Here is a 16410-nt window from a genome sequence, read left to right on the forward strand (position 1 = left end):
GACAGACAGACAGACAAAAATTTTACTAATTGCATTTTTGGCATCAGTATCGATCCCTAATCACCCCCTGATAGTTATTTTGGAAATATATTTCATGTACAGAATTGACCTCTCTACAGATTTATTATAAGTATAGAGTATAGATTTCGAAACCAAATACATTTGATACTTGATAGTTACGTAGAAAGTACCCTTTGTAATGAATTGTTTTAGCATTTTTCATCCATTATTATGTTTTATATAATTAATTTTATGTGAAAAATTATTGTAATGAATATGTGGTTGATATGACATACTTGACAACTAAAATAATCATCTTAGATGACGTGATTGACGTATATTCCAATGGATGACGGATTGTGGACGTAGAAAAGAAAATATTAGGCTAAGTAGCAAAACAATCACTTTACCATAAAATGTAAATGTAAATAATAACTTCAACACACGCAAAAGTTTTAGAATTAGCGTATGTCCATGAAATATTTCTCGCAATCTTCCTTTCCTTGTCAGAGATGATGATCTCCGGTCAGTCCATCCTTTTCGCGTTGTAGATTAGTTGTCATGTATTGTTTACTGTTGATTATAATCCACCAGCATGTGACCCGCTTGCCTCCGATGTACATAAAAGTTTATTTTCAGATATCATCGGGTATATTTGACGTTCTTATAAGTTTCACTAAACATTAGCCATAACATATAATAATATCAGCCCTGTATTATATACTTGCCCACTGCTGAGCACGGGCCTCCTCTACTACTGATAGGGATTAGGCCTTAGTCCACCACGCTGGCCTAGTGCGGATTGGTAGACTTCACACACCTTCGAAATTCCTATAGAGAACTTCTCAGATGTGCAGGTTTCCTCACGATGTTTTCCTTCACCGTTAAAGCGAACGATAAATTCACAAAGAATACACACATGATTTTTTAGAAAAGTCAGAGGTGTGTGCCCTTGGGATTTGAACCTGCGGACATTCGTCTCGGCAGTCCGTTCCACTCCCAACTAGGCTATCGCCGCTATAACATACTCGTAAGTTATTATCACAAAAAATAATATAAGTATAGGTATTCGATAAATCATTTAAACTGTTTATTGCGACATCGATTACCGTTTAAAATAGGGATTAATGAGTTTATATTAATTTGTATTTTCAATAATGATGATGAATGATGCAGTTGTTGTCCCTAAAGCATCACCATAATCGGTCAACAATGCGTTTCGCTACAGCCTGTATTATTTTTTAAAAAATGTACTATATTTGGAATCTAATGACTTTAAGATGTCAATGAAAATTATGTATATTGTTTTATTGTTCAAGAATTGTGTTAGTAGGCCTAAAATTACTGTGATGTTCACGTGTTTATTAAGAGTCCATTACTCATTCTAATGCCGACATAAATTCCGGACTCCCACATCGTTTTATTGAACTTCCACTCGTATTGCATTTCATTATTAAAAAGTAAACTTCTGTAAGTATACTTCAGGGCTGGAAGGTAAGATAAATTTTCACAGAGTTAAACTCAAAATTGATATAATATGGTAGTAAATAACATATAATGTATTTACCCTAAAATCTATAATATTTTAAGGGACTGCATAGATATATGTATATGTCTTTTTGCCCTCCTTAGTACAAACTACTAAAAACAATAAAAGATGTATCTGATTCATATTAAAAGTCCACCGAATGGTTCTTTTGTTTTTTATCCCGGCACAGCAAAGTACTCCTGTAAATAAGTGGAGTAAGGTCTGGTTAGAGTGTCGACTGAGGAAAGATGCTTACCTCTCACCAGTTGACCCAATTATGCCAGCCAATTTTTCAAAAATAGTCTCACATAGTTAATAAAAGAAATGAAATTAAGAATATATATTCGATACACGTTTAGTGCTTTTTAAATCATACGTCAGATTTTTCAGATACTACATTTTTTTTCCGTGTTATCAAGTGCCAACCCTAGGGATCGGTCGCAAGGGTCAGCAACCGTACCGCCCATCGAACCTCGTCAAATATTAAAAAAGAAATGAATCGAATTTTAACCTTTCACACATGTATATGAGCCTACATAAAAAGCCTATAGTCCCATTTTATACCTAAAATGGGACCTATATTTTTTTTTATTGTTAATAAAAGGACATGATGATTTGACTGGATGATGCTTGCTAAGTATAAATATTTTACGTCTTTTCATTTAGTTCTGGGTTAGTTATGCGTACCTATATCGTTCTAAGTAGGCAGTTTCGGAAATGGGAAATATTCTGGGAGTACGTTCAACTTGCCTAATTCAACATAACAGAAATTTATGTATGAAGTATTTATCAACTAAGGATGTATGAAGTAAGTGTTAATGTTAGTTAATAATTTTATATATCACACGATAAACCGTCATGATAAGAACGACTAAGTCATTTGCCAAGAAAAAACGAATAAAACTAATTGTGAAAAATGTCATAGATTTGACTGCGGAATATAACGAATGAACCACGGATCCTAAATTAGCAGTCATAATTCAAAATATATCGAAGTTTGTTTGTAGTTGTGTAAGTTACTCAAAAGTTACTATTTATTTTACACCAGACCATTTGTATGGATTCAAATTCGGGTGATATTGCAACTGCATACTGCACTGTTGCATATGCAGCCGTGACAACCATCATAAAGGCTTGCTCATCTCGTCACTGTATAAAAAACCGTGTGAACACATATTAAAGTTCCAGTTTGTATAATAAGCACTGTAAACCGTTTTAACAAATTTTAATGTCGGGAAAATAAACTGGTCTCCCTACAAGCTGTTTGTTCAGCATTGTGCAAATTTTTTGCAATCTATTTCAGCCGTAATAGGCTTTATTAGAATTGGCACGTTACCAACGCACATATCTAAATGGGAGCTAAGCCGTCTTGTAATGCTGGATGCGACGTTTGTTTACTATGTCTGCAAGAAAAATACCATGTTTTATAATATGAAAAGAAAAATGACATTGTCATTTAATATGAAGATTTATATTGTGGTTCGTAAACTATTTATATGTAAAGTGTTGTATAATCAAAACTTCTAATGAGGCGTCTGGTATTGAAAAAGGCGTTGACAATAATAAATCATAATATTCATTAATAATTATAAGCATGACGTCTTATGAACAAATGAAAGTTCTTTTTGAATCGTTAAACCGAATTATAGGCGTATAAATATAAAATTGAAAAAATAAATATAACATCACCTAAAATTAATATTCACACAAAGAGACTCAAGCCAATAATTATACTTGAAAGGGTAAGCAGAGACGCATTTGGTGCACCCACTTTCCGCCGTGTATATTCCGTCCCACTGTGTGATGGGGGGGAAAGTGATAGAATAGAAAAACCTAATATGAATTTGCCCGACTAGGGAATCGACCCCGAGACCTCAGCACCGCAGTCGTGCCGTAACACAAATTCATCACCAAGGCATATCAACCTGCACTTAAAATATAATTCTTAGGACTCCTAGTATAACTCTTATATAGGTAAATAATAAATTATCTTATCTCACTTCTTCCTAATATCATAAATGCGAATGTTAGTGAAAATTTTTGGCTGTCAGTATGTATAACATACTGACAGCCAAAAATAAACGCAGTAAGAACTGAACAGATTAGACCATACCTGGATTAACACATAGGCTACTTTCTATCCCGGTAATATGCTTCGACGGGAAATAATGGAATTAAAAAAATATATATTTAAATATTGCTGGAGTGGTACAGTGTATTAACGATTTTGTAGCGGGAAAGGTTTTCTACGAAAAACACTTAGTTATGAATAAAAATACAAACAAATTATAGGTATAATTATTGTTATATTTTATTATAATCAATTATAATTGACAACAATGTTTTTTTAAAATTTATACTTTCTAGTAAAAAATAAAATTAACGACCGCTCATTCGCAGAGCCTCAGCGCCGCAATGTGAATATATCGTTGGAAGTTTAAATATTATCATTTTTATATTTTATCTCTCTTGAACCTCTTTTTTTTATTTAAGGAGCTTGGTCGTTATTTCACGAATATGTCGCTCCCAAAACTACTTACTTGTACTTCTTGCCTTGCAAAGTTAATTCAATTATCAGTTACATGATAAATTCAAAACGATAGGCTACCTATATAACTATTGTTACTATAATTTTTTACTTTACCATTGATATATATTTATAATTTAAGCAGGATTTTATTAGTATTTCGTTAGATCATTTCATCCAAGTTAGAAACTTATGATTTATGACACTATAATAAGTCGCAAAATTCTTACATATTGTAAAACTAAATCCCGCCGCGTCTGTCTGTCTGAACGGGATAAACCCAAAAACTCCAAATTGATTTTGATAGAATTTGGTAAATATATAGTTTGAAATCCTGGAAAAGACGTAGGCTACATTTTATCCCGGGAAAATATAAACTGGGACTTGTATCCTAGGATAACTCTCACGCGGGCGAAGTCACGACCAAAAACTAGTAAAAAATAATTTTGTAAAACAATTAGATTTCGCAATACGGTACATGATATTATAATTATATACTACATTGGGATAATATTATGCAAGGTAAAATAAGCATTATATTTAGACGCTCTATAGTTAGGTTTATCTGTAATGTTCCCTGTCTCCATATCCATTAAATATCTAGTTATAATATGTCTGTGTCAAAAGATCAAAACCTTGCTACCACATAAAGCTTTATATCTAAACATAATATTTCAGATAAAACAATATGAACTAATAATAAAGTAAATCAACCGTTAACAATACACAAGAGAAAAATAGATATAACAAAGAATTACAGTAATTAACTTCTACAAGCAGAATAACCTTACCCAAGTTAACCGTCTAAAATAACCATCCATTTGAACAACCATCACCGTAAAATAACTCAACAGGCAAATCTGATACGCATGCGTCCTGTTACCGAAACTGTTCCACATAAAAGTTTTCAGTCGGTGCAACAGAAGTGAGAAAAGCAGTGGTGTCTTACAGTTATTTTTCACGCACTTATTTCCGCTTCGAAGTGAAAACTTAATGATGTACTAAAATATGAGTTATCCGATACAGTTTGTGTTTCTAATTCTGTGTTCAAGTTAGTATCGATATTTTTATGACTTTCATAATTTTTCAGTTGCGTGCCTAAAGTTGACTGCGTGTGTAATTTTCTTGTCATCTTAGATTTCGTTTCCATCATTATGGTGTGTCGTGAGTCCTGTAATTTGTCTATTTTTAATATTGTACGACACATAATACAAATGGTTAAATAGTACAGATAATTTGATACACCTTTATTGTTTTAAAAAACTTAATGTCAAAATTGCATGTACTTAAAGTAGATACTACCAAAAAAACTATGCTGCTTAGTTGCTTTTCAATTAAATTTTTAATTAAATGATATTTATTTTTACTCTATTAGTTTTCCTAATGACTGTGGTAGTATTGAAATAAAAAATAACCTCCGTCACGGCTATACCCTGACGGGATAAACAGCATTGTATCCAATATAACTTGTATGATAAACTTAATGCAACTATCACTAGTAGAGTTTTCAATCATATGGATATAATATAGTACAATCACGCGCAAATTCGGCGAATGCTTTGAAGCGAAAAGCTCACGCGGATCTTGATTGCGCGATGTGAGGACGGAACCTATTATTTGTTGTTGTACAACCAATGTAGATACGCTATGGGTGATCAATTTCCATGCTTTAATGCTTTTGCTCCGATGCCGTTAAGTAAAAACTTATTCAAAATGTATGCATATGTCAAACCTATGGAAGAGTACGTTAGTATTTAATAGCTATGGCGTTTACAAAATGTTATTTGTTTTTCAATCTTGAAATTATAAAAGCTGTCTGGTCTTTTAAATGTTGTCAAAATAAATTGTTTAATGCGTGGGTTATTCTAATTTAAACTCCTTAAATTGATCTCCAATGCCTTTGTAGTAGTTACTGTCGTTTCAGCTTAAATTGTATTGGAGTTCTGTTCCGGTAGAGCTCCAGGCTATTGTCTAACGGTTCTCTGGAGCGATCCCTTGTGCGTCAAAGAGGTTTACGGAGAAGTTTTAATTTGTGCTGTAACCTCGATATGTCTACCTCCGCTCTTCAGGTAGATAATATTATGTAAGCTAAGTTAGTCCCGCAAAGAAAAATACGTGTAAAATAAATGAACGAACTGAGCCAGCAAAAATATGCTTTTTTATCGATAAGTTCTAGCATAGTGTCGGGCCATTAATGATATCGACATTAGTAATGAGTTAGGTTCACTATTAGGCCTTCACGTTAATGCCAGTCTTCGCTGTCTTTGCGTAATCTAGAAACATTGATGTAGACTGAAATGTGAAACTTTATACCAAGATAAAATAAATTTATATCGATAGTCATATTTATACCTGCTATACAATTTAAATCACAAATTTTCAGCACTTATTGATTATAATTTTTTTCACGTGTTCGTGATTCCGAACCCACATACTACCAGGCGTCTAAAAAGGCAACACAGATAGAAGTTTATAAATAATTAATATTACTAAATGTGTTACGCGCACAGGAGCTTTCCTGATATCACGTCGAAATTTATCAACACATTTGCTTATAGCCAAGTGGCTGATCGCAAATAATACAGACAATATAAAACCTTGTTCATGATTTAACAGGAGTGGAAATCCTATCCCCGGTCTTGTAGTAAATATGAATCACTCAGTTCTCCCCACACCGGCTTACACATGCTGATACAATTCGCATAATTGCGTAATATATACGCGAGTTACTGGAACAGAGGGAAGTGGAAAGTTTACAGTACCTATCTTGACGATAGAGCTGTCTGACTGATTATATTTGTACCATCTCTTCGCTGTGCTGGTTTCAAGTAGTGGAAAAAGAAAGCTTGCCGCGGCAATTACTGACGTGTTTTAAATACAAGAAGAAATAAAAATCAACCAGACCTGACAATTTTATAAATGACTTATTAATTTTATTCATTTCACAGACAATATAATTCAAACGAAATAAAAGAAATGTAGATCTCTATATCATTTATTATATGAAAAAAAATATCGATGTACGCCAATAACAAAACGTAAGGCATGGTAAAATTATAATCCGGATATTTTAATTTTTTTGAAAGCCTATATATTCCTTACGTACCGCATGTACTATGATAACAATGCATTATTCATAAACTATTTGCAAACACTGCGGAAAAATATCTATAGTTATGTCAGGGAGAACTTTGATAGTTATTATTTTCAGAAGTACTTTTAGACGCTGTTTACTTAAGGAATACACACATTGAAAGTAAAACACTCGGCCTTTAATTAATTACATGATTTACATAAAATAAAATATGATGTGCTTAATGAATATAACAAGGGCAAGCCACAAGGGCTTTGGTGTTTCAAGTTCGGTGTAACGAAATGCTAACTTTCATGTTGATTTTTGATGTGTGCAGTGGTATTGGTGGTCACAAGAAAATAATAAAATAACGAATAATAAATGAGGATAATATATCGTTCCCTAATCTCCTCAAATTCATAAATGTACTTATATACCAAATTATCTTTTTTGTCGGACGTTTTGAATCGCATTGTTGAGTTTTCGATTCCTACTTCAAAAAATACAAGAGATGTATAAATTGTAGTCCTAAGCCATGATTCGTCCTGAATTGCATTCCTACTTGTTTATGATAGGTGAACGCTGCAAATTAGAAGCAAAATTTTCTCTGTAGTAACTAAAACGTGGATGTTAGTTTACTGGTTTTTATGGACAAAGAACAGATTTGTTTTTACACATATAATTTTTTGATAATATATTTTCTGTTGTTTTCTGAACGCGAGCTGCTATCATTTGAGACAACAATAATGATTTTTAAATGAGAAATAACCAACAACAATTAATGTTCCATCAATTAAAACAAGAAATGGCATAAAGGTTGCATGTTTATAGATGCGGCAGAAGAAAATATTAACCAATAAGATTGAATAAAATACGCGTCACGTGGTGTGCGCTACGTGTTTTGCGCCATCCTATTCGTCAGTATTTCCTAGTATCGCTTTGGTGGATGGACACCCTTACCGTTGGGATTTGTATCAGAGGAAAATAATTGACGCCCGCAAACAAAGAGACTTGTCTCGTTCCAGGGAAATGAAAAAGGAACATTATTCCACAAATGGAATGTGAATCTGATTCTCTTTTGTTATTAAGTCAGACTCTGCGGCCATTAATTCATATCGGTGTACGAGTTTTTTTGTGTTATATTTTATGCTATCCTATTGCAAATTAGCTTTGTAGCTCATGTTTATTATATTTGGTCGTTCTGGTTTAACTTTGGCCATTACATTGTGCGTGTTTTTAGGAAACTAAATTTTAAATGTACAATGTTCGCTGTCCATAAATTGGAATAATTAATCTATAATTTTACGTAGTTACGCAAACAAGACCAACCCGCGACAAAAACTCCATTAGTTAATGTTTAAATTAAAGTATTATATCAACTAGTCTGCTGACTTAAACAATTTAATTCTAATTCAAGTTTGATAAGCTTGTGGCTTGGTTCTTTTTGCATAACTATTTCCAATGGTAACATAGTAACGTATAAAAAAAGTATTTTTACTATCACTTTAATTACAGAATGTGTAGCAGTTAACATAAAACGTTTAGAAGTACCTTCGCTAGTGAAGACGGGAACTGAATCAGTAGTGTTGGACTGCGAGTACAATACCAGTTCGGTTTCGGGTCCCGGACTTGTTATGAAGTGGTTCTTCAACGGTTCTTCGGGTCTGGTGTATCAGTGGATTCCACCGATGCAACCGCAAGTTATCGGCTTATTAAAAGGAAAGGTTGATATGAGCTTTAAGATATCCGGTGAGTAATTTGCTTGTAATACAAAATATTTTAAGAGATTTTGATAAAGTTTGATATATTACGATTATAAACGAAGACATTTTTGGAATATCGAATAGCTTTTGATAAGTATAGAATATTTTTATTACATAATAAAATCATCGGACAAGTGCGAGTTGGACTCGCACACCAATGGTTCCGGATGAACTTATAGGTATGGTATTTATCTAAGTCAATGCAAAGTACTCTATAGCTTTTGATTCCCTTATGGAATCGCAAAATATGTGAAAATATGTGACATAAACGATTGTATTTTTTAATACGTTGACTTACAGTCACGATTTTTCATAGCTGAAGAAATTATAACACTGAGTATTTGATATAAATTTCAACTTGATACTTCTACATTACTGAGATAAAGAGTCTTGATAGACACATAGCCAGCAACAAAGTGATCCTTTAAGCATTCCTTATGAGATATAAACACGCTATGATGAAAACTTTGTGCGCATTATCTTGTGAGTGTAGTTTCTCAGTGAATGAAGCTATAGATATAACAATGCAACGTAAAAATGTCAACCACGTATAAGACCTGTCAGCTTTTTATCCTATCTCAAGCATTTGCCTCGAGGTGGATGTATCCTTTGATATCTCACTTGTGACGTAGACATCTAAAGATTTTATTTCAAGCCGGCTACCTCAATAGGCTTAGATATGTCGAGGTTATTCCATCAGTAAAATTCAATAGATGTTAAGACCAGATTAAAATACATTTTAATAAATGAATTGCTTCTTCAATACCTAAAATAATCAACGCCACAGAGAATTAAAAAAGTTACTAGGTACTGATTTAAAAAACACTAAATATTCTTAAATCAGCTGAATATTGGATAGGGTAATTTAAAAAATTACCAAAGATATATCAAAGTAAAAGCTTCTGAATTAAAAATTAAAAACACACAAGTATCAAAATTGTATAGTACATTCAATTTAATACATTATCTTTAAAGTAGACATAAAATAATGAATTTGTTCTCAGATGAGCCATTACAGGCGTACAGAGCTATAAAAATACTAAGACCCACTACGGACCTGAGTGGAAACTATACGTGTGTCGTATCAACTTTTATGGAGGAAGACAGGCAAACAAGGTCCATGCTTGTTTACAGTAAGAACATTAATTATATTTTACACACCCATAAAATATACAAGTATTTACTAAAACTACATATAATTTAAGAGGTTTAAGTCATGTTTGTTCTGAGTTCAGTATCACTACTATCTGGGCAAAAAGAAAGAGAGAAAATTTTGTTAATAAAATACTTTAACAGATATATTTATGATTGGAGACCGTACCGGCCTGAGCCTATCCTCTGGAATACACATCTAATTTTAACATTAATTAATAACAATATAGGCTTTACAATTCTTAAAATACCTTAAATGTAATTAAATTTACAAAATAAATATGAAATTTCATTAAATCCCTATTTCTCATGCTCAGTCTACATACATTTGTTATCCCAAAATTTAAAAATTCAGCGCTTCTTATGTGCAAAAACTTGAAAAGGAATCGTATTTTAAAATGTATGCATGACCTCATTACCTTAAACAATTTATTTCCCGTCCGCAGCCACAGGAAAAAGCTTTTATTTCATTCAGGAGAAGAGATATGTGTTCCTAGTGACCCTCATATGTGTCGCCGAAGATCTGTATCCGAAGCCGGTGATGATAATATCCGCGCGGGGGTGAGTGCCAAAACTTGTGTTATAAACGAGCAAACACTTCTAAGTACGGACTATTTGACTATTTGCACCATGTCGAATATTTTATTTGTTTACTTGGCATTATTGTGGGGATATCTTTTGTTAGTGTTGTTATTGTACTTTGAATATAAATATCCGAAATATATACTTCTTTGTATGTTATTTGCTGTTGTTGTGGTGTATGAAAAAAAAATAACTACTACTTATTGGCCGAGTAGTTTTTTTATAACTTGAGTTGTTTACAAAATTGTTGTAAATCATGAAGTGGGTTGATACTTGATACGCTTCACTTGAATACTGAACATATAGTGAGAGGATATAAAAACGGAATAAAGCCCACTGAGTATACTTGGCCTATGCTTTTTTGACTACTGCATAAAATATATATTTTAAGAAAAAAATTAACATCATAATCACTACTTAAGTAATATAAATGCATAAATTATCGCCGGCGTTCCAGCCGCAAATTACCGATTTTGGAGTTAAGGGCGCGCAAGTTAATGTATGTGGACCGTAAACGATGTTTGTTAAGATTATGTACCATGCGGATCCAAATGTACAACTACATAGAAACTTGCAGATAATAAGAATTTCTGGAATGTTAATGTCACGCTGATACGCTCGTATTATGCATGGAGTAGTATGCATTAAGTAGGATTTTATGCTACATTGATTGAATTTTGATCTTAGCAATGATCATTAAAAGTGTTAGAGTCATCGTGTATACACATTGTTTATAACAAATTCTTGTTCTTCTTGACCTTCTCGACTACTATCACTATCTCGCAGTAAACCGTCTTGAAGTGTTGTTGCTCTGTGAATTTATGCTTCTTTGGAAATTGTGAATGTTTATAAGTGCTAAATAAAATCCGACTTGATTAAATCTTTTAAACTTTACTTACTCGGATGTAAATTGAGAAACAAAATGACATTCAGTACAAAAACAACGACATCTAGTAATTAAAGGGAATTAAGTTACCTTAAATTCAAAGAAATAAACGAAGCAGTAGCTATTACTTTGGAGATGAGGCAGAGGAAAACTACTACAAGAAACAAAATATGGAAATATAGACTAGACTGAAGATGATTCAAGTAAACTATTTTACATATTCACCGGTTTCCAAAATACTTTATCTAAGCTACTTTTTGACGCAAACTGATGTTTTCAACGCGAATTTATCTTAACTTGGGCATACGACCAGTTTATAAATGTTAGTCCTTCAGTAAATAACTCAAATAACATTAATTCCGTTTAGTTGCCGGTATATGAATAATCACAGCATTCGTAATTCTAAGATAACATTTGAAGGCTCACCTAATTTTATAATCTTCATATAATCATTTCAGAAAAAATATAAAGAAAAATATATGATTAAATTGCAACATATCATTGCAATTTATAAAACTGTATCATTAAGAACACAAAATAAACATCGTAGTATGTTTTTTTTATTTCAACACAAAAAAATAACAAAAACATGGATAGTGGCCCTTATTAGAATCGGACTTCCTTCGGACACATTACCTTACTATTAATTTCTCTATATTTTATTCATTTAACATTTTAGAACCCCCTTAAACCAAGCAGTAACAGTAATGAGTATGAACTCCTGGGGCTTATATACGGTGGAGACAAAAGCCGTGGTGCACGACGATGACGTCATCAGCCCTTGGGAAGAGTTCCTGTGTACGCTCAGTTTGCCCCCGGCCAACTATACGGAAAACAGAACTACTGTATATTATCCCGGTAAGTAAAATAATTTTGAGGAGCCTGCATTTTACGATAAAATCTTAATGGAACAGTCAAGTCCCGTCAAACGCCTGTGCCGTAGTGCCGCTCCCAGAGCGCGACAGCTCGTAATTACCTGTTTAAAGAAATAGCAGGCTGGAAATTGAGGTTTACTATAAAAATCAGGCAAGAGCATGCCGGATGATATATAACGTGGAGTTCTTTATTTTATATGACTATTACTATGTTTTGCCACTGTTCATGATCAGTTCAGTTCAAATAAGCGTAGATCAGATGAAATAATCTAATCAGTATATAGCAAACGATTCAATAACAGTTATTAATGCCTTTTCCGTAATACCCATGTTACGGAATATTTATGATTCAAGATATTTAAATCTCCATATACTATACATGAGTTTTGTCTCTACACGTTTAATTTTATTTATCTCTGCAAAAATCATTAAGATGATAATAGTGAAACTATGCATAAAGGGTACGTTTACTTAGGAACTCTTGAAACAATATATTTGTCACTACATTGATAGAGTAAAATAAACAGCAATATATTTATAATGTATTTGCAATCGATTATTATATCTTATTCAACAGTTTTTATAGAATCTTAATTTTAACAAATAATTTTAAGTCAAAAATTCAACGTTTCGAAATTTTCATATTAATATTTGTATCTCTAAACTCTACTGTTAGCTACCATTAGAATTAAGGTGCACTGAAAATTGATAACTGGACTCTTAGTTTTTAATGATTCTCAAGCCCCATTTAACAATGCTTCATATAATAAAGGGTTAAAGTCTGCAATCAATTTTGACCCCTCGTGACCATGAAAGCTGCAATGTCTTCGAAACGTTGGAAGACAATTATAATACAAACAACCGTTATAAAATAAATAATTAATATTATTGTTATACAGGGTCATATTGACATTGCGTTACTTAACGAAACCAAATATTCGTCTTCACCTTTGTTGACATTGTGCCAAAAATCATCCATTAATAACTTATATTTTCACGAAAAATCCTGGCTATAGTTTTCAGAATTTTTTACCTTTTTGAAATTTAATGCGAATATGACGTGTGCGTGGGTGTATTTCTGACTGTAAGTATGATGCTGCCACTGTAACGAATTCTCTTAGAGTAGTAGTAGTTGGCTTTAGGGCGCGTAAAATAAAATTAATTTTTATTAATACTTATTCTGTTCGAAATTTACACTTATTTATTTTACATCTATGGCTCAAGCAACTTATTGTAAAGTGTTAGTTCCAAGTAGATAAGTATGTGGTTTGATTTAGTAACGCAATGCCAAAATTACCCTGTATAGTCATAATAGTTTATTTCGATGTCTAATATTCGTCTAAATATAAAAATCATAATGGGTTCAAGTCTGATTAAGAGTATTATAGTTTCTTGGAATTTCATGATAAGTATTTACTTACAATGTCTAGTTTTGAGAATAGATAAGTATTACGTCACCAACTTTTCGTCATTATAAACTCTATATACCCACGTTTTCTTTTAGATCCTCTTAACAATATTAAAATTTATGATTTATTTTCAGGGTTAATGCCGACAGCTCATATTGCGGCCATTGAGACGGAGAAATCACAACAACGGCACACCAATAGTAAGATATCTGTTATAACAAACTACAACATATAAAGCACAAAATATGCATAAAGAAATGCATCAAAAAGCCAAAATATGCAAGTTTTACTAATTAAAGAAAGTTATTATTAGTTTTTTTTCTTCAAATCAACAAATAATGTTTTGCAAGAACAAGAATAAAATTCATAATCCTTTATTTATTTCAGATAGTCCAATCACACCAGCTTGTAACACGTTCGCGTTATACATCCTAGTGTTATTCATAAAGTAATTTCATATACCTTTGTAAATAAAATTACAAATAACATGTTGAAGATATATGATAACTATTCGTATTTTTATATAACAAAAAGTAATTAAGTTTTTTCAAAATGAATTTGGGATGTCATTAATTATACTGATGCATTTTATACAAATAAAGCATTCTAAAAAGTTGCGCAACATTAATTCCATTCCATAAAAAAAATTGTATAGCCTAAAATACTTATGTAACATAAGATATTCATCAAGTAGAAATCTGAAATCGAGTTATGCTTATTAAAGAAATAAATGAACACTTAAAAAAGCTTACTGCTTGGAAAATGTCGGTATATTAACATATTTTATGTTCACTCAATGTTTGATGACTTATTAGTAGTCCTTTACAGTAAGAATAAAAATGTAAGCCCACAAAACCACTTAAATTGTTAGAACCACTTAGTATCTAATTGAGTTATTGTTGTACCTTACATTTTATACAAAATTTGTTTATAACATAAGAAAAGAGGATTTATCGGATTGTAATAGTTCCTTCAAGAAAGATCAGGTGGCAGATAAAAATTATAACGTTCTGGGTTCTCCTTTTGATGACTAATATAATAACAAGAACACTCTCCAATCTGATTGGTTTTTCTTAAACGGGTACGGTAAACTGACCGCACTGCATCTAAAAGTAAGTGGAGAGAGGTCCAATAGAATCTCGACTGAAGAGAAATGATAAGCCCTCAACAAGCAACACAATTAAGTTGGCCTGTTCGAACCAGATATACACAGACTGATCCCGGAACGCGACACACTTATGTGGTCCACTATGACAGGTTTAAATACCTTGTGTACGGTGGTCGCTATCCGGGCGGATACAAAATATATCCTACCACCAGCAAATGTAGCAGAATAGCATTTCGTGATAGTACTCTCAATTAGCTATTGTTGTTTTCCACTATGTTACCCTCATTAAATTGTACGAGCCATAAGTGTGCTATTCTGCACAAAACGGCGCCCTTGAAGTTCTGTAATTGGATTTTTTTATCGTCTTGTATCTGTTTATAGCTCAGTAACTGGATGACAGTAAGTGCGAAGTTCCCTGGATCTGGCGATAAGTTCCTAATTGCACTCCGCTCCGAGAAAGAGGTGTAAAGCACCATTCGTTGATCACGTACGAATGGAACGTGTCTTGAAATCTACTAGACCTTAATGCGTGTGACGGCTGGCTATATCGTATACATTCGGAGCTCTCAGTGTGTCACACTGCGTGACGGTAAAATACAATAGTATTCATCTTTACTGGGTGCAAAGTTTTATGTCTGCCCTCTTTTGGGTTGTACTCGTTTGATGATTATTGGTACGACTTTGTTACTAACTTTATTTTACCACTTTGCGTTTCAATACCAGTTTATTGTTAATATAATTATACTCATAAAATGAAAAATAGACGCCTAATAAGATTCTTAGAAATATTGTATTCATCAAAATTAAAGTTAAAACTAAAGTAATATCATTAAATACAGTTAAGCCTCAGTTATGGCTAGGCACAATTATGATAATTTTAATTTACAAAATTTTTATTTGTATGTTATTCTGAAAACTATCTAAGAATTTAGGTAGTAAGAAATAAGGATTGACAATATTTACCTATTCTATTTAAATACTTTGTATCCTTTACGATTATTAGGCAATATCCGCTTAAAATTAAAGGTGTTGGGCAGACAATCGCAGTGCCTCACTGCGAGTCATTAAAGAAGTGAGAAATTTGCTCTTATCTCTCACTTATAATTATCACAATCATTAGTTTTAATTTTATGTATGATACTTACAATATCAAATTGACTTTTTCGTTCTGCATATTTATTGTGAACTTTGCCATCTGTTGGCTAATTTAAGAACTACTACCAAGTTTACACTGCATGAATTGCTTGTCTACATATCGAAACAATGGAGAAAGGAATATCTAATTCTACAAAATTTTATCCGACAAAAAACAAATTTCGTACTTTCCAAAAAATTGTATAAAATTTGACTATTATATTATGTTAATTGCAATTCTCCTGGATGCCTAAAATGTAAATATGGTTACAATTTACAAGCCCATCTTTTTTTATTAAACTACCAAGATTATTACTTACAATAAACGCCATCTTGAATGGTTACCAAAGTATCTTATTATGGTGTCAAACTC

General features: G+C 32.4%; 1 protein-coding gene across 1 annotated transcript; it reads left to right on the forward strand.

Moving 5' to 3' along the window:
* The first annotated feature begins 7663 nt into the window (after positions 1 to 7663).
* On the forward strand, positions 7664 to 14247 carry LOC115449338. The gene is made up of 7 exons (XM_037442387.1): positions 7664 to 7703; positions 8644 to 8877; positions 9896 to 10024; positions 10490 to 10604; positions 12191 to 12369; positions 13930 to 13995; positions 14183 to 14247. Exons 1-7 carry the CDS (start codon positions 7664 to 7666, stop codon positions 14245 to 14247), a joined length of 828 nt encoding a protein of 275 aa, XP_037298284.1.
* Positions 14248 to 16410: the final 2163 nt, after the last annotated feature.

The sequence above is a fragment of the Manduca sexta genome, chromosome 24 (assembly GCF_014839805.1).
Source record: "Manduca sexta isolate Smith_Timp_Sample1 chromosome 24, JHU_Msex_v1.0, whole genome shotgun sequence".
Taxonomy (NCBI): Eukaryota; Metazoa; Arthropoda; class Insecta; order Lepidoptera; family Sphingidae; genus Manduca; species Manduca sexta.

Excerpts from the sequence above, each read along its gene's own strand:
- LOC115449338 (XM_037442387.1), top strand. The coding sequence starts at position 7,664 with ATGATTCGTCCTGAATTGCATTCCTACTTGTTTATGATAG. Across the intron at positions 10,605-12,190 it reads ATGATAATATCCGCGCGGGG|AACCCCCTTAAACCAAGCAG; the intron begins GTGAGTGCCAAA and ends TTAACATTTTAG. Across the intron at positions 13,996-14,182 it reads ACAACAACGGCACACCAATA|ATAGTCCAATCACACCAGCT; the intron begins GTAAGATATCTG and ends TATTTATTTCAG.